At 39.7% G+C, this 25561-nt stretch overlaps 1 protein-coding gene across 5 annotated transcripts in view; it reads right to left on the reverse strand.

Moving 5' to 3' along the window:
• LOC132823183 (multiple C2 and transmembrane domain-containing protein 1-like) overlaps positions 1–25561 on the reverse strand; it is a 646464-nt gene that overhangs the window by 534041 nt on the left and 86862 nt on the right. For all 5 annotated transcript variants that reach the window (XR_009645516.1, XM_060836773.1, XM_060836799.1 and 2 more), the window contains exon 2: positions 6913–6987. Coding sequence is in view for 4 of the 5 variants with exons in the window: in XM_060836773.1 (XP_060692756.1) it covers positions 6913–6987 (75 nt within the window). In the remaining variant the exon portion in view is untranslated. The remainder of the gene's footprint in view (positions 1–6912; positions 6988–25561) is intronic.

Raw genomic sequence — 25561 nt, forward strand, 5'->3', positions numbered from 1 at the left:
CAACACAGACTAGAGAATGTTAAAGCTCCACTTGTTCTCTCTCTCTCTCAATGTAAGAAATGCTAGTAAAGCTACGATGAACAGTTTTCATGAAGCATTGTAGTTGACGATTTATCTTATTATATTTGAAAGTTGACATATTTTTATCTTTATTGTGATGCTAGCAGTAAATGGTTTCCCCGATGAGCAGTTGCATATAAATAAGAACATTTATAGTACTTAAATTGATAAACATTTACTCTTGCAGGTTTTGAAAACCTTGTCAAGCCATGACAATAAAAGAATATGATCCATGAAAGACAGATAGTTCAAATCTGTTCCACACAGTGCACAAGCTTAAACATGTGAAAACTATGTAAAGAATGTAAAGTGCATTCTGGTATAAAAGAGAAATGACAACTAAAGGTTACAGAACAGAAAATAACTTGTTTACTACAGGTTCATATGCTTATTCAGTAAATTATAAAATTGCCATTTGTGCACAGAATTATTTAATTTATGAAAAAAATCATCCAGAAATGTTTAAAGTTCAAAGTAGACACAAAGACTAGCTTTAAAAAAAACTAGAATATTTTTACCGAAAGTGGACATGTGAAGGATTTAGATAAATGTTCATTCACCAAAAAAAAGAATTAAAACAGAATCTTACATTCTTTCGAGCTACCATAACTCTATTCTGCCTCTGCTTAGATTTGGGGCCATTAAAGATATGGCCATTCCGAAGAATATCAGCTAACACAAACAGACAGATTGTAATTGGGAAAGCAAGGTAAATTATGCAAAATATCTAAACTACTGGGAATAACTTGGCTCAAACTTCATCTCAGACAGGCTACTTGCTGTTCAAATCATTTCAGCAAAAAGGAATTATTTTTACATGAGAATTTTGGTAAGGATGCACTGCCTGAAAAACCTGTGGGCCGGAAATACCATGATTTGAAAACTCCCACCCATGGAGAAGTTGAAACTTTGTTTAGATCGATAGCTGAGTCACCTTTCTTACCAATATTTATCTATAGTGTTCATCATCTCTTCATTTCCATGTCCTGTAATCCCACTTTGGAAATCGTTCTCAAAAGGTTCTTGTGAGCCAGAAAAAAGACCAAGCACTTAAGTGTCTCATAGATATCATGACAATAGTTTGGAATCCTGAAATACTCAGGGCATTTTTAACCCCGAATTCCTATTTTTTTTCCAAAAGTGGAGGACTGGTACAATGACAAAACCGAAGATTCTGCGTGGGATCAATCCAATGGAATGTAACATCAACTGGTATCAAGCTAGAAGTCAGCTGGCTAGCAGCTAGCCAAAAGGAAACTGGACAGCAAAAGAACTGTCTCATGTCCTGAATAGTGGAATTCATTCACCGTTGAAAGGAAATAGAACTACAGAATTGCAACAAATCTGAAAAACTAAGGATTCTTCACAAACAAGTCAAAGGTGTGTGTGTGTGCGCGCGCATGTGTGTGTCTGTGTGTGTATGTGTGTGTATAAGACACAAAATGGCCACCAAGGGTTAAACAGAAGTAAAAGAGCCAGCAACAGAAATAAAACAGCCTACTCCAGCATTTAGGTACCTTTGAACAGGGCAACTCCAAGGTGAATGGGAGGTGCTATATAAGCATCCATCCAACACAGTTTGAAAAGAGGATATCTAAGGATAGAAGCAAGTTAATTAAAATATGACAATTGATTGATTCCAGCCTCATTAATAGAAGGATGTTGTTCCATTAGGTGAACAACACCAGTTAGCACAAGGCATGTAAATCTTAAAATCTGATTGAAGATTTGTAGCTCGGGTATCCGTTGTTGCAGTTCTGCTCGCCGAGCTGGAAGTTTTTGCTGCAAACGTTTCGTTCCCTGGCTAGGGAACATCATCAGTGCTGTTGGAGCCTCGTGTGAAGCGCTGCTTTGATGTTTCTTCCGGTATTTATATTGGTTTGTTCTTGCCGCTTCCGGGTGTCAGTTTCAGCTGTAGTGGTTTGTATATGGTGTCCAGGTCAATGTGTCTGTTGATGGAGTTTGGGGATGAATGCCATGCTTCTAGGAATTCTCTGGCTGTTCTCTGTCTGGCTTGTCCTATGATAGTGGTGTTTTCCCAGTCAAATTCATGTTGCTGGTTGTCTGAGTGTATGGCTACTAGAGATAGCTGGTCGTGTCGTTTTGTGGCTAGCTGATGTTCATGGATGCGGATTGTTAGCTGTCTTCCTGTTTGTCCTATATAGTGTTTTGTGCAGTCCTTGCATGGTATTTTGTAAACTACGTTAGTTTGGCTCATGCTGGGTATTGGGTCCTTTGTTCTAGTGAGTTGTTGCCTGAGCGTGGATGTTGGCTTGTGTGCTGTTATGAGTCCTAAGGGTCGCAGTAGTCTGGCTGTCAGTTCTGAGACGCTCCTGACGTATGGTAGAGTGGCTAGTCCTTTTGGTTGTGGCATGTCCTCGTTTCTCGGTCTATCTCTTAGGCATCTGGTGATAAAGTTGCGTGGGTATCCGTTTTTGGCGAATACCTTGTATAGATGTTCCTCTTCCTCTTTTCGCAGTTCTGGTGTACTGCAGTGTGTTGTGGCCCTTTTGAATAGTGTCCTGATGCAGCTTCGTTTGTGTGTGTTGGGGTGGTTACTTTCATAGTTTAAGACTTGGTCTGTGTGTGTTGGTTTCCTGTGTACCCTTGTGGTGAATTCTCCGTTGGGTGTTCTCTCTACTAACACGTCTAGGAATGGGAGTTGGCTATCCTTTTCCTCTTCTCGTGTGAATCGGATTCCTGTGAGTGTGGCGGTGATGATTCGGTGTGTTTTTTCTATATCTGTGTTTTTGATGATTACAAAGGTGTCATCAACATATCTGATCCAGAGTTTGGGTTGGATTTGTGGTATGGCTGTATGTTCTAACCTTTGCATAACTGCCTCTGCTATGAGTCCCGAGATTGGTGATCCCATGGGTGTTCCGTTGATTTGTTCGTATAGCTGATTGTTCGTATATCGTACAGCTGAAACTGACACCCGGAAACGGCAAGAACATCCATCAACAGACACATCGACCTGGACCCCACATACAAATCACTGCAGCTGAAACTGACACCCGGAAGCGGCAAGAACAAACCAATATAAATACCGGAAGAAACATCAAAGCAGCGCTTCACACGAGGCTCCAACAGCACTGATGATGTTCCCTAGCCAGGGAACAAAACGTTTGCAGCAAAAACTTCCAGCTCGGCGAGCAGAACCACAACAATGTAAATCTTAGTCCATGAACCAGTCAGCCTAATTCACTAGTCGATAAAGTGTGGCACTAGAAGAAGCACAGCAGGTCAGACAACACCCTAGGAGTAGGAGAGTTAACATATCAAGCAGGACCCTTCATAAGGACTGGAGAGAGGGAAGTAGTTTGAGAAATAAATAGTGGCAGGATTGTGAGGCAGGGTTGGGGGGGGAAGTAGGTGAGATGGCGATAGTTGGATGCAGATGAGGAGGTGATTGTGATCGATTTGTGGGGAGGGTAGAGTGGATAGACGGGAAGGAAAATGGACATGTTGGTCAGGTGAAGAGGGCAGTGCCAAGTTAGAGGGTTGGATGTGGGATGGGATGAGGGAGGGGAGGTTTGCAAACTGGTGAATTCGATGTTGAGGCTGTGTGGGTGTAGATTCCTGAGGCAGAAGATGAGGTGTTTTTGCCCCTGTTTGCAGGTGGCCCTGTGTAGGAGGCCCAGAATGGACATGTCATAGGGGGAGTGGGAGAGGGAGTTGAAATGGTTGGCCACTGGAAGGTGGAGTTGGTTAGTGTGTACACCCCTTGTTCTCACTGGTGCTGTTCACCTTATGGGACATCAGCCTCTCGTTAATAAGGCTGGAATCAATCACTTGTCATATGTTAATGAGCCTGACTCATTAAGCAGCTATGAAAATAACAGGTAAAGTTATTTTATAGTAAACAGCTGTTTCTTTGAAGTTATGCACAAGCTTAAGAAATAGATTCTAGCCAAAGATTCTTCAGATAATCATCGAGATAAATTTCAACATAATTATATATAACCAAATTATAATAGAAGCATTAGGGGAAAAGCATTCAAATATAGATGTGACAGTTTTGGGAAAAACTTTCCTTTTCTCTAAAATGATGCCTGACACACCCTGAATGAAATAGATTATTCACAACTTAATAGTTAAAAAGTGCTAACAGTAGGAGTAACTGTAATACTCTTCAATACTATGAATCTTATAGCAGTTAGTTCAAACCAACTGTCTTTTGTACCATAAATATACCACATATACTCAAGTAATAGTTGATCTCATGTAAAAGTTGACACCTTATTTTTGGTTAAAAATCTGGAATTTTCTGTATATCTTGTAAAAAAAATCGATCCTAGTTCTTCACAGATAACAGATCAACATTTATGAGTCAGTGTGCTGGCCATCACACTCTGCTCCAGCATTCTAGTCTGCCGGTCATCCCGCTCCACTCAGGGTCTTCCAGTCCACTGTCAATGAGCTCCATTCCAGGTTTTCAGAATTGCCACAATTTTTTTCCTTCATTTGTTTAGTGATCAATGGGGCTTCTGCTAATGACACGGTAAGAGTTTTGATGGATATGAATTTCAGCCACTCTAAGGTAGTATCCATGAACTGGTCAACCCCATAAATTTAACCTTGAAAAGTAGTCAAGAAAATTTGGGTATTACTCGAATATATACAATAAAAGGTATAACGGAATTTGATGGAGATAGCGTATGGAACACAATGAATAACAGGATTCAAGCAGTGTTTAGAAAAAAACCAGGTCTGGGACAGGCCGTATGGAGTATAACCAGTAACTTTGGAATGTGAATTAATAGGATGCATAGAAAGATCCCAAGGCCTGGTGATTACAATTTCTGTCAAAACACCATGAGATCATAGGATCCTAGGTTTGTCCATAGGAATGCCCATCACTGATTGTGTTTCACAGGATTGTGTGTATAGAATAAAGGGAAGGACATGGTGGCCATGTTGTATGTGATTATTGTAACACAAAATATATAAAAAATGTTGCATTTCACTGTAAACATCAGAGTGTGTCACTGATCTCTTTCTGGATCTGAGCCATAGATTAAGAGAATGACTGGATTCTCATATCAAGGCCAGATTCAGGGAAGATCTTTGGCCCTCTCCCTGCATTAACCAGTTATTATTTGAATAACAGTCTGCCACTGCCTGGATCCTGCGTGCCTCCTGAGTCTTTGTCCCCAGTCAGGGGTTTATGCTCCTACAGAGTGAAATTAGATTCCTTTTAAACATTTGGCCTAGGAGAAAGATGCTTACAATGGAAGGGATCTTTTGAAATTAATGTGATATCAACCAGGTTGTTTGGGTGAATATACCTAAAAGCTTCATAGTTTGGGCATCTCATCTAGAATCAGAATGAATACTGGAAACTTGCCTGGGGTTTCATCATAGTAGATAAGATTGTAAAGCAATTGTAAAGTATTGACAGACCACTGACAAGGGCGGCAGAGGCATAGTGGTAATGTGACTGGATTAGTAATCATGAGTCACTAAGTCGGGGACCGTGGGTTCAAATCTCACCATGGTAGAGGTGAAATTTGGGTGGGCCTGAGGGTGGTGAGCCTGTGGAATTCATTGCCACGGAGTGCAGTGGAGGCCGGGACGCTAAATGTCTTCAAGGCAGAGATTGATAGATTCTTGTTGTCTCGAGGAATTAAGGGCTACGGGGAGAACACTGGTAAGTGGAGTTGAAATGCCCATCAGCCATGGTTGAATGGCGGAGTGGACTCAATGGGCCAAATGGCCTTACTTCCACTCCTCTGTCTTATGGTCTTATGGTCTAAATTTAAGTTCAATAAAAATCCAGTCAAATGGTGACTGTGTAAGTATCATTCTTGATACTCATCTAGTTCACTAATGACCTTAGAGAAGGAAATCAGTTATTGCTACTTGATCAGAACTACAGGAATATGATTGAAGCTTAAGTACATTCTCAAAAATGGCATTGAAAGGCACTCAGTTCAAGGGTAAATAGGAATGGGCAATAAATGCCAGTGATGTCCACAATCCATGAAAGAATTACAAATAACTTACCTAAAACATCAATTACCTTATTAAGCTTTATATCATGAAACCAAGTTATGTTTCACACAAAAAAACTAGGAAGAATTTCTCTGTTACTCTCCTCCAAATCGTGTCAGACAGTGATAGGAAAATTGAGAGGCCTTTGAAATGAAAAAAATGCAGAAAATAAAACAGAAACCAGATCCACTACTGTAAATTTTCCGTCCAGCAGTAAAACTACAAATTCACTCTATTGACAATTAACTCAGAAGTGTTGGTGGACCATGGCAGGGGTAGATGTCCTAACCAAACTCTTCTGGCATGAGACAAGCAGAATCTATTTTTTCCAATATCCCATAAAAATTGTAAATTTTTGTTGTGTCACAGTTCATGAATTTCACAAATGGCTTTCTTCAAGGGCAAGCCAAGAGAGTGTATAAAAACAAAATATTTTCGCATTGTGGGTTTCAGAGTTGTGCCTAATTTTACTGCCACACAGTGTCCACTGAGACTTACTTTTCAGCTCAGGTTATCGGATTAGAATCAAAAGCTACAGCTCTCACTGACTTTCCTCTCTCTGGTTAAGGGTGTCCAGCCTAAAAGGAACTACCTCAGAGCACACTGTGTATTGAACTTGGAGACTTCCTAATTTCTGTACCTCATGCCACAATTGGAAAAGATATTTTCCACTTTATTTTATTGGATCTTGCTCTAACAAATAAATAAAGTTAGAAAGAAGAACAAAACAGGTACTTATTCGCAATCTATAACAATAAAAAAGTAACAAACAGGTAACACACAAGCAAATCATCAACAGGAACTAGTCTGTCATGTCACACACTTCATTATAAGAGTGCGCATTGCAGCACTTACAAGAGGTTCTCCGCAGATGGGCATTATGGAGTCTTCTCCAGTTAATGAAGACCGAAGATGACTGTTTGAATTGTCCTGTAAAAGAAACAACAAACTCTACTTCAATAATTCAAGAATATAGTAAGGATTTTGAAACATAAAAACATAGAAAATAAGAGCATGAATAGACTATTCAGCCCTTCAACTGGGAGAAAGTGAGGACTGCAGATGTTGGAGACCAGAGTTGAAAAATGTGATGCTGGAAAAACACAGCAGGCCAGGCAGCATCCGAGGAGCAGGAGAATCGATGTTTCGGGCATAAGCCCTTCTTCCTCATTCCTGAAGAAGGGCTTATGCCCGAAACATCGATTCTCCTGCTCCTCGGATGCTGCCTGGCCTGCTGTGTTTTTCCAGCATCACATTTTTCAACACTATTCAGCCTTTCAAGCCTGGCTCAACATTCATTATCATCTCAGCTGATCATCCAACTCAATAGCCTGCCTCACTTTTTCCTCATTATCCATTGGTTCCTTTAGCCCCAAATGTTATATCCAATTCTTTCTTGAAATCAAACAATGTTCTGGCCTTGACTGCTTTCTGTAGTAGCGAATTCCAGAAACTCACCACTCTCCAGGCAAAGAAATTTCTCTTCACCTCAATCTCAAAAGGTTTACTCCATAACATTACACTGTGATCCCTAGTTCTGGACTCCCCTTGCCAATAGGATCATCTCTCCTCCAATCATCTGTCTACTTCCATTAGAATTCTATAGGTTTCCACAAGATCCTCCCTCATCCTTCTGAATTGCAGTGTGTATAATCCTAATCGATTCAACTTCTCCTATTATGTCAGTCCTACTATCCCAGAAATTAATCTGGTAAGCATGCACCACAATCTTTCTAAAGCAAGAACATTCTTCCTCAGAGAGGGAGACTAAAATTGTACATAATATTCCATCTCCATGCTCTGTATAATTGCAGCAAGATTTGCCTGCTCCTATAATCAAATCATTTCATTATGAAGGTGAATGTACTTTTTGCTTTTTTACCACCTGCATGTTTACCTTCAGTGACTGGTGTACAAGGACACCCAGATCTCATTACCCATTCCCTTCTTTCAATTTATAGCCATTCACACAATAATCTGCCTTTTTGTTTTTGTTACCAAAGTGGTTGACCATATATTTTTCGATATTATACTGCATGTGCCATGCATTTGGCCACGCACTCAGATTGTCGAAATCACACTGAAGCATCTCTGCATCTTCCTCTCAGCGCACTCTTCCACATAACCTTGTGTCGTTTGCAAATTTGGACATACTGCATCTCATCGCTCATCTAAATCGTTAAAATTAATTGTGAATAGCTAGGGTTTTAGCATTGATCTCTATGGCACCTCAGTAATTAATGCCTGCCAGTAGGAAAGAGACTTATTTATTTCTGCTCCTTGTCTGCCAAGTAGTTATAGTTAGGGAGTCATAGAGATATACAGCCTGGAAACAGACCCTTCAGTCCTATTTGTTCATGCTGACTAGATATCCCATATGAATCTAGTCCCAGTTGCCAGCATTTGGCCCATGTCCTTCTACACTCTCCTATTCATATATCCATCTAGATGTCTTTTAAATGTTATAATTGTATCAGCCTCCACCACTTTCTCTGGCAGCACGTTGCATACATGCACCATCCTCTGCGTGAAAAAAATGTCTCTTAGTTCCTTTTTATGTCTTTCCCCTCTCACCTTATACCTATGCTATCTAGTTTTTGTACTCCCCCACCCTGAGGAAAAGACCAAGCCTATTTTCCCTATTCATGGCCAACCTGATTTTATTAACCTCTAGAAAGTCACCCATCAGCCTCTGAAGCTCTGGGGAAAATAGCCCCACCTCTCCCTGCAGCTCAAACCCTCCAACCCTGGCAACATTTTTTTTATCCATCTCAATATTCTACTCCCAAACCCACACACTTTAACTTTACATGAAAATCTCTTATCTGGGACTTTGTTGAATGCCTTCTGAAAATTTATACAAATCAGATCCACTGGCTCCCCCTCATCAACTCTCCTAATTACATCCTTGAAGTCTTGACCTGACACATAAAGACACAAAATTATACCTAACAGCCATATTTAAATCCAGTTTTATAAATATTAGCTGTTATCCAAGTGTTTTGCTTAATTGAACTGAAGGTAATTTTTGTTTCTGTTCTTTCTGTTAACCCCCATCTGAAATGATCACTGATTCACCAATTTTAAACATCCTTTGATTGTTGCTTGATATTTTCGATTCTGAATATCAAGCATGCATAACATCAGAAGATGAAATAGCCTGAATTTCTCCTCACATTGGTAGGTATGTGGAGTGAAAGTGCCAAAGCTACCTCACATCAAACCTTGCACCGAGCTGCATATAAAGTAGCTACTTTAGTGGCATCAACCAGTGGAAGGCACTGTAGTCAAGTTTTACTGGAATCTGATGTAAATGCATCTTCAAAACAGTGCTATTAGTCAGACTCAGTGATGAAACATCAAATAATTTCAAATGCTTTTAAGAACAAAGTGTTTTTTTTTAAACGTTGCAGATTAGATTACATTCCCAACAGTGTGGAAACAGGCCCTTCGGGCCAACCAGTCCACATTTACCCTCCGAAAAGTAACCCACCCAGTCCCATTTCCCTTTGACTAATGCATCGAACAATATGGGCAATTTAGCACGGCCAATTCACCTGACCTGCACATCTTTGGGCTGTGGGAAAAAACCCATGCAGACACAGGGAGAATATGCAAACTCCACACAGTCAGTTGCCCGAGGCTGGAATCAAACCTGGGACACTGATGCTGCGAGGTAGCAGTGCTAACCATCGTGCCGCCCGTGTTGTCACAGAATCAGGAAAAACATATATCACTGAGGCTACAGATCCAGAGATAACTATAGAAGAGACCAGTGGGTGTGTCTCCTAAATGAAAGAAGTACTCAAAGTGAATAATTATAACTTCCATCACCTTGCAAAAAATGAAGGGTAACAAATCAGCAGTCAATTTTAAATCTCTCCTGAAATCAGGAAAATATAGCAGACAGAATGAGTCTAGGCCAATGCAATTTGAACTATGTTCATCCTGCACAGACTGGGATTAGTAACATTTTCAGGTAGAGTTTTTGTCTTACTATTCAGGGCAGGTCCTTGGAAATCTAATAGCATGCTATTGCCAAGATTGGAATGGAAGTTAATCTAATGGTGCATTAATGGCACCGTATCAATACTTAAGTATAATTTACTTGCATCATCCTAAATATCCCATGGGCAATTGGTTTAAAATTTCAAAATAGCTTACCTTGGGCAATCTACTTCATACACAATTAATCATTAAAGAAATATGGATTCTGTTCCTTTAGTCTGGAATTGTCTTCATAGCTTAACAGCAGAAAGTATGAAATGGTGCAAATATAATTTTAACAATATTATTAACAGATATTAAACTGTGGACTGCTACCCTGAGTCATTGCCTCAGGTGGTGGGCCAGTTGCACTTCCTTTGGATATTAACTGGATATTAATCATTAATGGGTATGAATTAGTAAGGAACATACATCCATCATAAGGGCAGAAGTGTAGATGTTTACAAATGCTTGTAACAGTGTTCAGCACCATTTGCAAATCTGGAGCAAACTGTGCTCACATACAACAGACCTGCACAAAATTCAGGTTTGGCTAAGACCATGATATATAGGAGGAGCAGTAGGCCATTTGGCCCACTGCGTCTGCTGTGCTATTCAATGAGATGTTAACTGATCTGATAATCCTCAAATCAAGTTTTTGACCTTATCCTCATCGCCTCGATTTCTTTACTGATTAAAAATATATTGAATACAATGTCTTGAATATAATTAACGATTCAGCATCAACAATCCTCTGTGGGAAAGAATTCCACAAATTCACTCCTTTCTAAGAGAAATTCTTTTTTTCCTCAACTACCTACTTCTTACACTAACATTATGCCTTCTGGTCACAGCTCTCCTCAAAGGAAGAAGCAACCCTTGATTGGATTCTCTACAGCATAGAAACAGGCCCTGCAGCCCACCAAGTCCAAACTGACCCTCTGAACAGTAACCCACCCAGACCCATTTCCCTCTGACTAATGCACCTAACACTATGGGCAATTTAGCATGGCCAATTCACCTGACCTGCACATCTTTGGATTATGGAAGGAAACCCACACAGACATGGGGAGACTGTGCAAAATCCTACAGACAGTCACCCAAGGTTGCGAATCGAACCTGGGACCCTGGTGCTGTGAGGTAGCAGTACTAACCACTGACCAATGTGATTAGGAGTTAGGTTTATTGTCACATACATTCAAGTATACGCATACAGAAATACAGTGAAAAGCGTGGTGGATTAGCTAACTAATAGAAGACAGAGGTTCTGGTGCCATCTAAGTATACAAAAGACAAGATTAAAAACAGAAGCAGAAGTAAAAGAAACAAGCAAGTCTTTGAAAAATCATATATAATTTGATTAGGTCGCTTCTCATTCTTCTAAACCCCTATGAGTACAAGCCCAACCTACCAAATGTCTCTTCATAAGACAATCCCTCCATTTCTAGAATCATGCTAGTAAAGCTTCTCTTGACTGTTTCTAAGGCCAGTATACCTTTTCTTAGATACAGTGACTAAAACCATTTACAGCATTTTAGGTGTGGCTTGACTAGTACTTTGTATAATTTTAACAAAACCTCCCTATTTTTCTACTCCATTCCCTTCGAAATAAAGACCAACAGTCTATTTTCCTTCTCTATTAGCCACTGAACTTAGATATTTGCTTTTTGAGATTCATGCACAAGGAACCCCAAATCTCTCTTAGCTTTCTGTAGTTTTCGACATTTAAATAATATTCAGCTCTTCTATTCTTTCTGCCAAAGTGTATAACCTTGCACATTCCCATGTTATATTCCATCTACCAAGTTTCTGCCCAATCACTTAGCCTCTTTATATCCCTCTGTCAATTCTTTGTGTCATCCTCACCACTTGCCTTCTCACCTATCTTTATGTCATCTGAAAACTTGGTCACATCCAAGTCACTAGTATATATTGCAAATAATTGGATACCAGCACTGATCCCTGCAGCAATCCACTTAGTTACAGGTTGCCATCTTCAAAAGACCCATTTATCTCAACCCTCTGTCTTCTATTAGTTAGCTAATCCTCCATCCACACTAATATAGCACCTCCAACACCATAGGCTCTTATCTTATTAAGTACCTTTTGTGTGGTACCTTACTGAATACCTTTTGGAAATCCAAATATATTACATCTATGGGTTCCCTTTTATTTACCTCTCTTGTTACCTCAAAGGACTGTAATAAATTTGTCAATCATGATTTTCCTTTCATGAAGCCATGCTAATTCTGCTGTATTTTATTTTATATTCTGAAATTTTCCACTATTACATTGTTTATTGTAAATTTTAACATTCTCTGAATTATAGATGTTAAGTTAACTGGCCTATATTGATATGTGCTGATAAGTGGTAAGTAATATTTATGCCACATAAGTGTCCAGTAATGGGCAACCCAAAGAGAGAGAATCTAACAATTCCTCATGACATTCAACAGCATTACAACCACTGAATCCCACACTATCAATACTGTGAGGTCCACCATTCTCCAGAAACCTATCTGTATGAATAAGCTGCTGCTGCTACAAAGGGAGAGGCATGGAATTCTGTGGCAATTGACTCACTTGCTGACCCTCCTAAACCTGCTACCATCTCCAAGATGGAGGTGGGCACTGCAGATGCTGGATATTAGAGTCAAGATTAGAGTAATATTGGAAAAGCACAGCAGGTCAGGCAGCATCTGAGGAGCAGGAAAATCGATGTTTCGGGCAAAAGCCCTTCATCAGCTTCCTGATGAAGCCCTTTTGCCCAAAACGTCAATTTTCCTGCTCTTCAGATGCTGTCTGATCTGCTATGCTTTTCCAGCACTACCATCTCCAAGACACCAGTCAGTTATGTGATCACATATTCTTCACTTGCCTAAATGAATGCAAATTCAATAATACTCAAGAAGTTCAAAACCATTCAGGACAAAATATCTCCCATTGATTATCAACTTATCCATCAACTTCAACATTAATTTCTTCTACTGATGACTCAGAGTGGCAGAAACACTTAGCATCTCGAACATGCCATGCAGCAGTCAGCCAAGTCTCCTTTAATACCACAGAGGGTACAAAGATCAGCAGATACACAGAAACTTTATGAACTACAAGTTTCCTTCCAAACTACATCCTCATTTGGAAGTGTACCACTATCAGCATTCGAGTCATAGAGATGTACAGCATGGAAACAGACCCTTCGGTCTAACTCATGCATGCCAAGAAACAGGGATTGACTTGTAAAGGTTATCACTGAACATGAGTGGAATATAGCTGAAAGGGAGAGAGCAAGATTGTAAACAAGATCTCCTGCCTACACTGGAGATGAACTGTGAACAAATGTGTTGAGCTGGATCAAAATCCTGGAAGTCTGTCCTTAACAGCACTGTAGTCTACCTCCGCCACATGGGCTGCAACAATTTCAGAAGGCAGCTCACCACCCCTCCTCTCAAATGAGGATGGGAACAAATGTGGCTTTACCAGTGATGTCAATATCAATGAACATTTTTTTTTAAATGTTACAGAATCAGCACCAATGATTCAAGCAACTGCTACAGTGGTCCAACTCTGAATGTCTTCTCCCATCCAAGCCAATAATGACTACAGTGACTGATCTGTGGTTGCAATTCCACTTCAGAGTTCCCATTTCAGTCAATCATTGCAAAAATCATTTCCATGTGACGGAAATCCACCCATCACTGATAATAGTGCCAGGAAAACCAGATGAAACCCTTAATGACCATTTAAAGTGTCTCAATTTATCTCTGGGTGGGAGTATATGGAATTACATTTGTTCACTTCAATGAAGTTGTGCCTGTAAAGCAATATTGGGAGTCTAGAGCAATCACTCTTGCAAATATTGCTGTTCACCAATGCTGTCGATGTAAGATTTACCAAAATGACCCATATTTTTAACTTACTCAGGGTTTAGAGCTGCAAGGTGCAAACACTGCCATGTGTTTTACTGCCATGACACAACTAATGTAAAAAAAAACTGTGGTGATATTCCAGGAGCTGAATTGTTTTGAAAGTTATTGAGAAGTGAATTATTTCAAGACTGATTTCAAATGGTATCATATATAAAATACAACTAATGAGGCCATGAAATTGAAAAAAAACAGCTTGTAGGTGATTTATAGGCAAATGGCAGTTCTGGAGTTTATTGACACTTGCTAAATACTCAGAGTTGTACACTAACTTGCACTGGATTGTGTCTTTGAATGATTAACAAAGAAAACAAAAGCCTCAAAAAGACAGCTCATTCAAATTTAAAGCAATAGTGACATTTTTAATTGAAATAAAACAAAAACACGTGAATGATAACTTTTTGCTCCTGATTCCTAAAATGAGTAGCAAATAATGCACTCTCCATCCTTTTTATGTTTGATGAAATAAGTGGATAGTTTCAGCACTGAAAATTAAAATTGCAATTTTACTTTGATGATAAAATCTTCAGGAGCATGTTATGCAAAATACTAACAACACAATGGGCCATAATTTTCCAGAAGCAGGATTTTTTGTTGGGGGGTGGTCGAACGTAGCTGCATGGATACCCATCCATAACTGATGTTTTGCTGAATAAGGTAATTAAAGCCCTGTTGAGGCCTATAAATATCTCTGATCAATTTGTTCAGACATGTCTTACCAAAACTCTGGGGCAGGTGAGATTTGAATCAGACCTTCTGGCCCAGTGGTACACTGAGACATATATACAGAGTCAAATTGGAATATTTCAGTCAGGCTCCAGATGAGGGACAGTTTAGCTGCATATAGTTGTCCTTTGAGTGCCAGACTAGGGAGTTTGAGTTCCAGATTCTCCCTGGATTCAGTCACTCCTTGGAGGAAATCTCCATGGCAAAATGGTAGCCAACCACAAAGCCATTTTTCAGTTCAATTTTTAAGTTGAAAGAAAAAAACACCTGTGTGTTTGCGTGCCTGCTCTCTGACTTACCTTGAATGGCACCCTGTTGTTTTCAAATCAGACAGTCTTCAATGAATCCTCCGCTATCTGTCCACAGATCTCAGTTGTACAGCAAAGCCAATTTAGTGGCCAGAAGTTGGCTATCTCAGAGGAAATCAGAAGCAGTAATTTTTCCCAAATAGAGATAGATTCTACCAGCCTTCCAGGAGAAGGGGGAGGCTGTGAGTTGGCGAGAGAGAGGAGATGGCATAGTGTCCACCATTCCAGCATGATATCAATTTATCAGCAAAAGTAACATGGGGAATGGTCCTCCCAGCCAGAATTCAATTAGGCACTTTAAGTGGTCATCTGCTGTTACTTGCATTATTACCAGGGCATAGCAGACCTTACACCACATGGAAAGACTCCAAGAATACTTGGGAAGGGTGAGCCTCCAATTCAGGCACGTGATGGCAATCCCCCTTACTCTGTCTAGAGGTTGGAAGTCACTATACGCCTTTCCCTGGACCATTCTGGTCCCAGCAATGCCTGATCCAACTTACCTGGGAAGAGGGCCATCTTCACATCATATCATCTTCTTCCAAGTCAACTTTAAGATTGGCAATGGCATCCACCAATTCCAAAGCTAACATTGTGAATCTCTTAACTGTGAATCCAGAGTAGAGCACTTCACTGAGTTCACCACTTCATTACATTGTTGTATCTCTCCACCAATATCCAACTGTTTCCTCCTCCTCTTGTTATCTGGTAGAGGGAGCCCTAAAATGTACAAAGCACCTGCTTCTCACAAGGATAACTGACTTTGTAAATCTTGCCTTTAAAACCTTCTTTATCTCACTGTCATTCAGTTCAGAGCAGGTAAATGCAATAATAAATTCTCGACCACATTTTAATAGTTTCAGCCTTGACAGTGTTTCTGTTATCTAGTTATTCATTCTGATGGCATCCTACTGTATTATGTTCAGGATTTTGCAATTTATGTCAGAATCAACAGGGCATGCATCAAAACATCGATTTTGTGTCTTCTGGATTGCAAGATAGATATGATGGCAGTTTTGCATTACTTGCAGGGTAAAGGCACTGGTCCCAAGTGTATTGAGAATGTACTTGTTCCATTGACACCGAACAGCCCTGCAACTTTAATAGAAAGCCTGGAGCTTCCCTTTCTCATTTGGTGGTGACACGGCTCTTGTCCATAAAATGTTATGAAGGTCAGCTCATCATACATGCCTGCATTAATGTATGGATGAACACTTAAAGTTCCTATGCTATAGCTACATTTTATCAAGCCTACATTTATACAGCAAAGGATCCCATAAGTCTTAGTAACCATTTTTATTTTCTTCAGTTATAAGCCTTGAGCTTTTTAGGCAGGGCAGCATTGTTTGTCTATCTCTAATTTTCCTTGAGAAGGTGGTGATCAATTGCCTTCTCAAACCATGGCAATCCCCCTGATGTAGGTACACTCACAGTTAGGAAGGGAGACTTAGTATTTTGACCCAGTAGCAGAGACGAAATGTCAATATATAGTGGCAATCTATCCTGTCATCTTTAGCAATTCATGCATTTATTCCCCCAGAGCCCTGTGTTCCTGTACCAGATTTGCATTGTTTTATCTGGTCTTTCCTTGTTCTTCAGACCAGAATGAATCACTTTACATTTCTCTGCATCAAATTTCATTGACCATGTGTTAACCCATTCCACCTAGCTACCTAACCACTCTTCTAGCTGATCACAATCCTCCTAACTCTTCACAATACTTCAAAGTTTTCTGTCATCTGCAAATTTTAAAATTATGTCCAGTACACTCAAGTATTGGTGATTAATATAGATCAATTTTTTTTTAAATCCCAATTCCAACCCATAAGGAACCTCAATATATTTTCCTACAGTCCAAAAATAACTATTCAGTATTACCACAAAAGGAAGATATTACAGGTGCTGGATGTGATGAAAGGTCATTGACCTGAAATGTTTATTCTGTTTTGCCCTCCATTGATGCCACCTGACCTGCTGAGTATTTCCAATGTTTTCATTCTACTCTCTGTTTCCCATCCCTCAACTCTGGTGAGGCTTCAGAAGAGATTTACCAGGACATTGCCAGAAATGGCGGATTTGAGTCATAAGGACAGGCTGGATAGGCTGGAAGGTTTTTCACTCGAGCATAGGAAGTTGGGAAGTGACCTTATAGAGACTTAGAAAACAATGAGGGACAGAGATAAGGTGAATGGCAAGTGTCTTTTCCCTAGGGTGGGGCATTTCAAAACTAGGGGCTACTTTTTAAGATGAGAGGAGAAATATTTTAAAAAGATTTTTTTTTTAAACAGAGGGTGGTTCGTGTGTGGAATGAGCTTCCAGAGAAAGTGGCGGATGTGGGTCCAGTTACAACATTTAAAAGATATTTCAGTACGTACATGAAAAGATATGGGCCAAGAACAGGCAGGTGGGACTAGCTCAGTTTGGGATTATAGTTAGTATGGACTGGTTGGACTGAAATCTCGGTTTCCATTCTGAATAACTCTCTAACTCTGTGTCCATGCTGCCACTGCCCTTTTATTTTGTGGGGCTCAACATCATGAAAAAACCTGTTGTGAGGCATGTTATTAAACATCCTTTGGAAGGACATGTACACTAGATGCTCACATTGCTCTGGTGAATCTGTTCACTAATTTGTCATAAAACTCAACAAGTTATGTAAAAACAAGTTGCTCTATAAAAATTAGTGCTGACTTACTTTAAAATAAATTTTTCAAAATTAATGGATTACTGTTACTGATTATTACTCCCAACCACAAAATCAGAAACAACACAAAAGCAAAATACTGCAAAATGCTGGAAATTGAAAATAGGAACAGAAAATTCCAGGAATACTCAATATCTATGACAACAATTGTGGAGACAAAAACAAAGCTAATATTTTACATCCATGACCTTACATTAGAAAAACACTGATTCAGAATTATCTGGAGCATTGTGTCCAATTCTGGGTGGTCACATTTCAGGAAAGATTATAAAAGAAAATTGGAGAGTGTACAAAATAAATTTATGAGAGTGATTCTAAAGCAAAAGACCAGTTGCAAGGATAGATTGGTGAAGCTGCATATATCTTTCAATAGAAGACTGAGAGGAGATTCAATAGAAGTGTTCAAATTCATGAGAGAGCATCAGAATGTAAGAATTTGAAATACAGTAGACAATTTGGTCCTTTGACATTGCGTCACCTTTCAATAAGTGAATGGTTGATCTGCTTGGGGCTTTAACTGAACAGTCCTGCTTGTCCCCATAGCCCCTGTCTCCATTGTCAATCAGAAATCTGCTTAACTCACCATTGATTATATTCTAAAACCACGTCTCCACTGATACATGTGGAAAATAGTCTGAACACTAATGACCATCTGAGAGTAGAAATTCCTCCTCGTCATTGTCTTAAATAAGTTCCACATTATTTTTAAACTGTGTCCCCAGTTTTAGATTCCTCTATGAAGGGAGATGTCATGTCAGGATCGAATCTGTCAAGCCCCCTCAGAATCTTACATGTTTCTATTAGACTCACTACTCATTCTTCCAGACTCCAATGACCATTTTGTTTATATACTCATTCATAAATGAGGACATTACTGGCTGGGCCAGTATCTAATTTCCATCCAAGGGTACCCTTGAGAAGGTGGTAGTGAACTGTCTTTTTTGACCACTGCAGTTTTTTCAGTGTAGATACGTCCACATTGCCATTAGGGAATGAGATCCAAGATTTTGTCCCAAGCACACTGAAGGAATAGCAATGCATTTCCAAGTCAGTATGGTGACAGACATGGAGGAGAACATACTGTTGGTGGTATGTATTTGCTGCAGTTATTCTAAATGTTTGTATTCATGGATTTGGAAGGTGCTATCTAAGGAATATGAAGGAATTTCAGCAGTGCATCTTTCTGCAGCTAAGCGTCAGTGGTGGAGGCAGTGAATGTTGGTGGTTGTGGATAGGCCCAAACTGTGCAACCTTTCCTCATAACACAAATCCTTCTTTCTAGGAATCAGCTTCCAAAGCAATTAACTCCCTCCCTAAGTAAGGTGACCAAAATTATACACAGTACTTTATATATGGTTTCACTAATACCCTATACAGTTGTAGCAAAACTCCTTATATTTATTCTCTCTGGCAATAAAGGCCAGTATTCCATTTGAGTTCATTATCACTTGGTATACCTGCATGCTGAGGTTTTGATGATTCATGTATAAGGATACCCTGGGACTGTACCATAATATTCTGTAGTCTTTCAATTTAAATAATATTCTGCTTTTCTATTCTTCCTGCTAAAGTGGTCAATTTCACACTTTCCCATATTTTACTCCATCTCCCAATTTTTTTGTCCATTTACAAACACACATCCCAATTTTTGAATTGTGAACAGGAATAGACCATTCAGCCCCTTAAACCTGCTTCACTATTTCTTAAGATCATGACTGATTGTTACATCACTGAGGTAAATCCCTCTATTAATTAAACCAAACACCCAGAAAAGCTCGCCTTGCCTTATAATCTGTTAAAATATGAGTGACAGAGAACTCCCAGATTCCACTATTTTTAAAAAATCAATTTATTTTTTAACTCTAAGCGTGAACATTGAACAACAACTATTCACGACTCCAAGCCCTCCTTTCTCTTAACTGCTTATTATCTACCTCAAACTCTCTAACAATGCGTTGTTCCAATAAGACACTTAAAGTGTCAAAACCATACAGCTGCTATCAACATCTGTGTCTTTCTTTTTCCAGCTGAGGATCTCCGTGTCTTCTTTCTTTTTACTGCAAGTATGCTTCATATGAAAAGGTACCTCTGATACAGAGTGTTTTCTAACTTACTACAGAGCAAGATGTTAGCTCTCCATACATTTCTATCTCGATGGTGGTGGCTCTCTGACCAATTTTCAAAATGTCTGCATTTTTTATCACCCCACCCCCAACATCGGATCGTCTCATTTTAGTATCCGAGGGTATAATTTAAACTGATTGGTTAAATCTGAATTGTTGTCAAAACAGCAACCAAAACTCAGGTATCACTTTCACAGTCAAATATTAGATATTTTTAATTTCCCAGTACACTCTGGGGTGTTTGTAATCTCTCAGTTGAGAACAGTATTCACTCTCTTAAAGGTACAGTCCATGCCTTCAACTTCATAACACTGACCTAATTAAGGTCTCTATATCCTTCTCCACCCCTGTGGCTTTTGACTCACTTTTCGATCAAGAATCCATCTAATGCTGCCTTAAACAGATTCAATGACCCAGCCTCAACTGCTGTCTGGAGGAAGAAAATTCCACAGAATAATAACCTTTTGTGACAAAAATAAAATTCTCCTCATCTTTGTCTTAAATGGGAGAGCAATTATTTTTAAGCTGTCTGCCCTAGTTCTAGTGTCATCCAAAAGACAAGACATTCTTTCAGCATTCACCATCAAGTCCCTTCAGAATCTTGAGTTTTAATAAGCTTGACCACTGTGAAAGTCCATTGGATACAGCTCCAAAGTGTTCAACTGTCCTTCACCCTGGAACGAGTCTAATTAACATTTTCTGAATTCCTTCTAATGCAATTATGCCTTTTGTTAAGTAAGAAGATCAATTTTTTACATCGGAAAGGGGAGGCGATGGCATAGTGGTATTGTTGCTGGACTGTTAATCCAAAGATCCAAATAAGATTCTGGGAACCTGGGTTCAAATCCTGCCATGGCAGATGGTGGAATTTGAATTCAATGAACACCTGAATTTTAAAAATCCTCATAAAAACCCATTTGGTTACTTATGTCCTTTAGGGAAGGAAACTGCCATCCTTACCTGGTCTGGCCTACATGTGACTCCAGACCCACAGCAATGTAGTTGACTTTAAATACCTTCTGGGAAATTAGGGATAGGCAATAAATGCTGACCTAGCCAGCGATGCCCTCACCCTGTGAATGAATGAAGAAAAACATGTTCCACCAATTATAGCTAAACATCCTGATTTTACATTTTATTCCCATTAAAATAAACAAAAGTGCTCCACTTGTCTTCCTAATCATTTGCTGTACGTGCAAACTAACCTGTTATGCACCTGGTCCACAGATCCCTCTGTACTCTGGAGTTCCACAATCTCTCTCCATTTAAATAATGTCATGCTTTTCATTCCTCCTGCCAAAGTGGGCAGGTTTATATTTTCCAACATTATCCCCCGTCTGACATTTACTTTATTCACTTACTGAATTATCAATATCCCAATGATATTGCCACAGACACTCCTTCTGTTCTCTTCCTATTATTATTCTGCAATTTACTTTGGGTCATCAGCCCCTTCATCCAAGGCATTGATATAATTTGAAAGTAGTTAGGACTCAAGCCCTGATCTCTGTGGCACACTGGTTGCATCTTGTTGACCTGAAAATAACCCATTTGTCCATTACACCGTCTTCATCAGTTAATTCTCTATCCTTAATCTATCCATATTCCTTTGCAATAATAAAACTAGAGAGTGCTGGAAACACAAGGTCTGATAAGGTCTGCAGCAACTGTGGACTGAAGAAGAGAATTCTTCTATAAACTTTTAATAACCTCCACATAACTCGCTTTCAAACCAATTTGGATACAGCAAATAGGATTTTTTTGTCTCACAGGAACTAAACAGCGCTGTCTGAAAGTGTGGTGGAGACAGATTCAATTGTAGTCCGCTGAGGCTAGGAATAGACAGCAAGTGCAGCTCAACATGTGGCTGCAGACCTAGTGTAGGAGAGAGGGCTTCAGATATGTGGATAATTGGGATAACTTCTGGGTAAGGTGGGACCTGTCCAAGGAGGACAGATTGCACCTGAACTGGAAGGGTACCAATATCCTGGACAGGAGGTTTGTGAGAGCTCTTTGGTAAGGTCTACATTAGTTTGGCAAGGGGTTGGGAACCAGAATTATAGATCAAAGGATGGGGTAGCTGGCGAACAGGCAGATACAGCAAGAGAGAGTCTGTGAGGAAGGACAGACAGTTGATAGGGCAAACTTGCAGTCAGTGTAATGGGTTGAAGTGAGTCTAATTTAATGCAAGAAGTTTCAGGAATAACAGTGATGAAATTAGAGCATGGATCAGGACTTGGAGTATGACGTTGAAGCTATTATGGAGACTTGGATATCACAAGGTCTTAGAATGGTTGTTGTATATTCCAGAGTTGTAGATGTTTCAAAAAGGATAGGAAGGGAGGTAAAAAGAGTGGCATTGCTAATCAGGGATAGGTTCACTGCTGCAGAAAGGAAGATTGTCGAAGAGGGTTTGTCGACTGAGTCAGTATGAGTGGACGTCAGAAACAAAAAATTAGCAGTCACTTTATTGAAAGTTTTCTACAGAACCCCCAACAGCAACAAAAACATGGAAGAGCAGATTGGGAAGCAGAGTTTTGAAAGGTGCAGAAGTAATAGGGTTGTTGTCCTGGGTGACTTCAACATCCTTAATATTGATTGGAACTTCCTTACTGCAAATAGTTTGGATGAAGCAGATTTTGTCAGGTGTGTCCAGGAGGGATTCCTGACTCTATATGTAGATAGATTGACTCAGGAGTAGGCCATATTGGATTTGGTGCTTGGCGATGAAACACATCAGGTGTCAGATCTCTTGATGGGAAAACATTTAGGTGATAATGATCACAACTCCCTGACCTTTACTGTCATTATGGAGAGGGATAGGAGCAGACAATATGGAAAAGTATTTAATTGGGGAAGAGGAAATTGCAACGCGATTAGGCAGGAACTATGCAGCAGAAATTGGGAACAGATATTCTCAGGGAAATGCACAACAGAAATGTGGAGGTTGCTTAGGAAACACTTACTGCCACTGTTGGATAGATTTGTCTCACTAAGGCAAGGTAGGGATGGTAGGGTGAAGGAACCTTGGATGACAAGAGATGTAGAACATCTAGTCAAGAGGAAGAAGGAAGCTTACTTAAGGTTGAAATGGCAAGGACAGGGCTCTAGAGGGTTACAAGGTGGCTAGAAAGAAACTGAAGAATGGATGTAGGAGAGCTAGAAGGAGGGATGAAAAAGCCCAAGGATTGAGGAAAACCCCAAGGATTTCTACACTTACATGAGGAACAAGGGAATGGCCAGTGTGAGGGTAGGGCCAATCAGGGACAAGGGGGGAACCTCTCAGAGTCAGAGGAGGTTGAGGAGGTGCTTAATGATTACTTTGCTTCTGTATTCACAAGTGAGAGAGACCTCGTCATTTGTGAGGACAGCATGAAACAGGCTGATATGATCAAACAGATTGATGTTAAGAAGGAGGATGTGCCGGAAATTTTTAAAAATGTGATGATAAATATGTCGCCTGGGCCAGACGGGATATACCCAAGTTTACTATGGGAAGAAAGGAAACAAATTGCTGTGCTTTTGGCGATGATCTTTGCTTCCTCAATGTCCACAGTAATAGTCCCAGATGTTCAGGCAAATGTTGTTCCCTTATTCAAGAAAGGGAATAAGGATAACCATAGGAATTACAGATCAGTCAGTCTTACATCGGTGGTGAGCAAATATTGGAGAGGATGCTGAGAGCAGGATTTATAATTATTCAGTAAAGCATTGCTTGATTAGAGATAGTCAGTGTGGCTTTGTGAGGGGCAGAGCATGCCTCATAAGACTTATTGAATTCTTTGAGGATGTGAAAAAACACAGTGATGAAGGTAGAGCAGTGGATATGGATGTTAACAAGGCTTTTGTAAGGTTCCCCATGGTAGGTTCATTCAGAAGGTAAGGAGGCATGGGATACAGGGAAATTTGGCTGGCTGGTCACAGAATTGGCTGGCGTATAGAAGTCAGAGCATGGTAGTAGATGGAAGGTATTCGGCCTGGAGCTTGGTGACCAATGATATCCCACAGGAGTTTGCTCTGAGACCTCTGTGATTTTTATAAATGACTTAGATGAGGAAATGGAAGGGTGGATTAATAAGTTAGCCATTGACAGGAAGGTTGGTGGAGTGGTGAATAGTGTGGAGAGTTTTTGTAGCTTGCAATAGCATATCGGCAGGATGTAGAGCTGGGCTGAGAAGGGGCAGATGGAATTCAACTTGGAAAGGTGTGAAAACAAAACAGAGAACTGTACAGCACAGGTGAATGAGTAGCGCTCCAAAAGCTAGTGCTTCCGATTAAACCTTTTGGACTACAACTTGGTGTTGTGTGATGTTTAGCTTTGTTCACCCCAGTCCAACACTGGCATCTCCAAATTATAGATAGAGTGGATAGCCATAGACTTTTCCCAGGGCGGAAATGGCTATCATGATTTTAAGGTGATTGATGAAAGTTTTAGGGGAGATGTCAGAGGTAGGTTCTTTACACAGAGTGTGGTGGGTGCATGGAATGCTCTGCCAACAGTGATAGTAGAGTCAGATACATTAGGGACATTTAAGCGACTCCTGGATAGGCACATGGATGAGAGTAAAATTAAGAGTATATAATATCATTTGGTCTTAGAACAGGATAAAATGTTGGCACAACATCAAGGGCTGAAGGGCCTGTACTGTGCTGTACTGTTCTCTGTTTTGTTTTCTATCTAGCTAAAAACATCTGCATAGCAGGATAGAAAAGGTTGGGTTTTGGGAATAGCTGAATAACTCCTACAAAGAGTAAAAACAAGTCAAGTGGTCTCCTGACCTGTAAGCATTCTATGAAGCAGGTTTGTTGCTGTTATAAATGTGATAACACAATAAGTTTCATTTTCCTTTTGCCTCCTTTGATAAACAAAGTAGCCAAGTTTCTATTTTGGAAGAAGGCTAACATTTTAATTGCTGCATTTAAGGAATACATTAATTTTTCTTAAGAGTTTTTAGAAATATTTAGAAATATTAGTTTAGATATCTACTCCATTTATTTGTCAGAAACTATGACTCGTGATACTAGAGAACAAACAGTTAACACATTTGTATGATATTTTATCTCCTACAGAATGTGACTTTGAACAGCTTGTTGAGAGTTGGATGAGAAAAGGTGTTCTTAATCTCCTTCTAAAAGTCTAATTTTTCTGTATTTGACATTTAATATTTCACTATAGTTTACTGTTTAAATTCTAAGTTTAATGTAAGCATATACAGGCATATTCAAGCTCTCTACTTGACAGAAGCTGACTTTAATTAATTGAGAAAACCACTTAAACCACTTTTTCTGCACATGGGGCTGAGATAACTCTTAGTTTCAGATACATCTCAGTGCAACTTAATAGTGAGTGCAACTTTAAACAGGATGTGCAGGTGCCATTGTTGGACTGGGGTGGACACAGTTAAAAATCACACAACACCAGGTTATAGCCCGACAGGTTTATTTGGAAGCACTAGCTTTCAGAGCGCTGCTCCTTCATCAGGTGGTTGTGGAGCAGGATCAAAAGACACAGAATTTATAGCAAAAGATCACAGTGTCATGTTTGCAAACGATACTATGTAAGGACAAACCTAGATTGCTGTGAAGTCTTCCCTCTTTTAGAATGGGGTGCAGGTTTTGGTTCATTAATATGTAAATCCCAGAACTTCTTTCAGATCACATTCTTGAGATAAATTAAGGTTTTATAAAAAACAAGGTGACATCTTTCTAGACATGCGTTAGAGTCTGTCT

This window comes from Hemiscyllium ocellatum, chromosome 2 (assembly GCF_020745735.1).
Source record: "Hemiscyllium ocellatum isolate sHemOce1 chromosome 2, sHemOce1.pat.X.cur, whole genome shotgun sequence".
Taxonomy (NCBI): Eukaryota; Metazoa; Chordata; class Chondrichthyes; order Orectolobiformes; family Hemiscylliidae; genus Hemiscyllium; species Hemiscyllium ocellatum.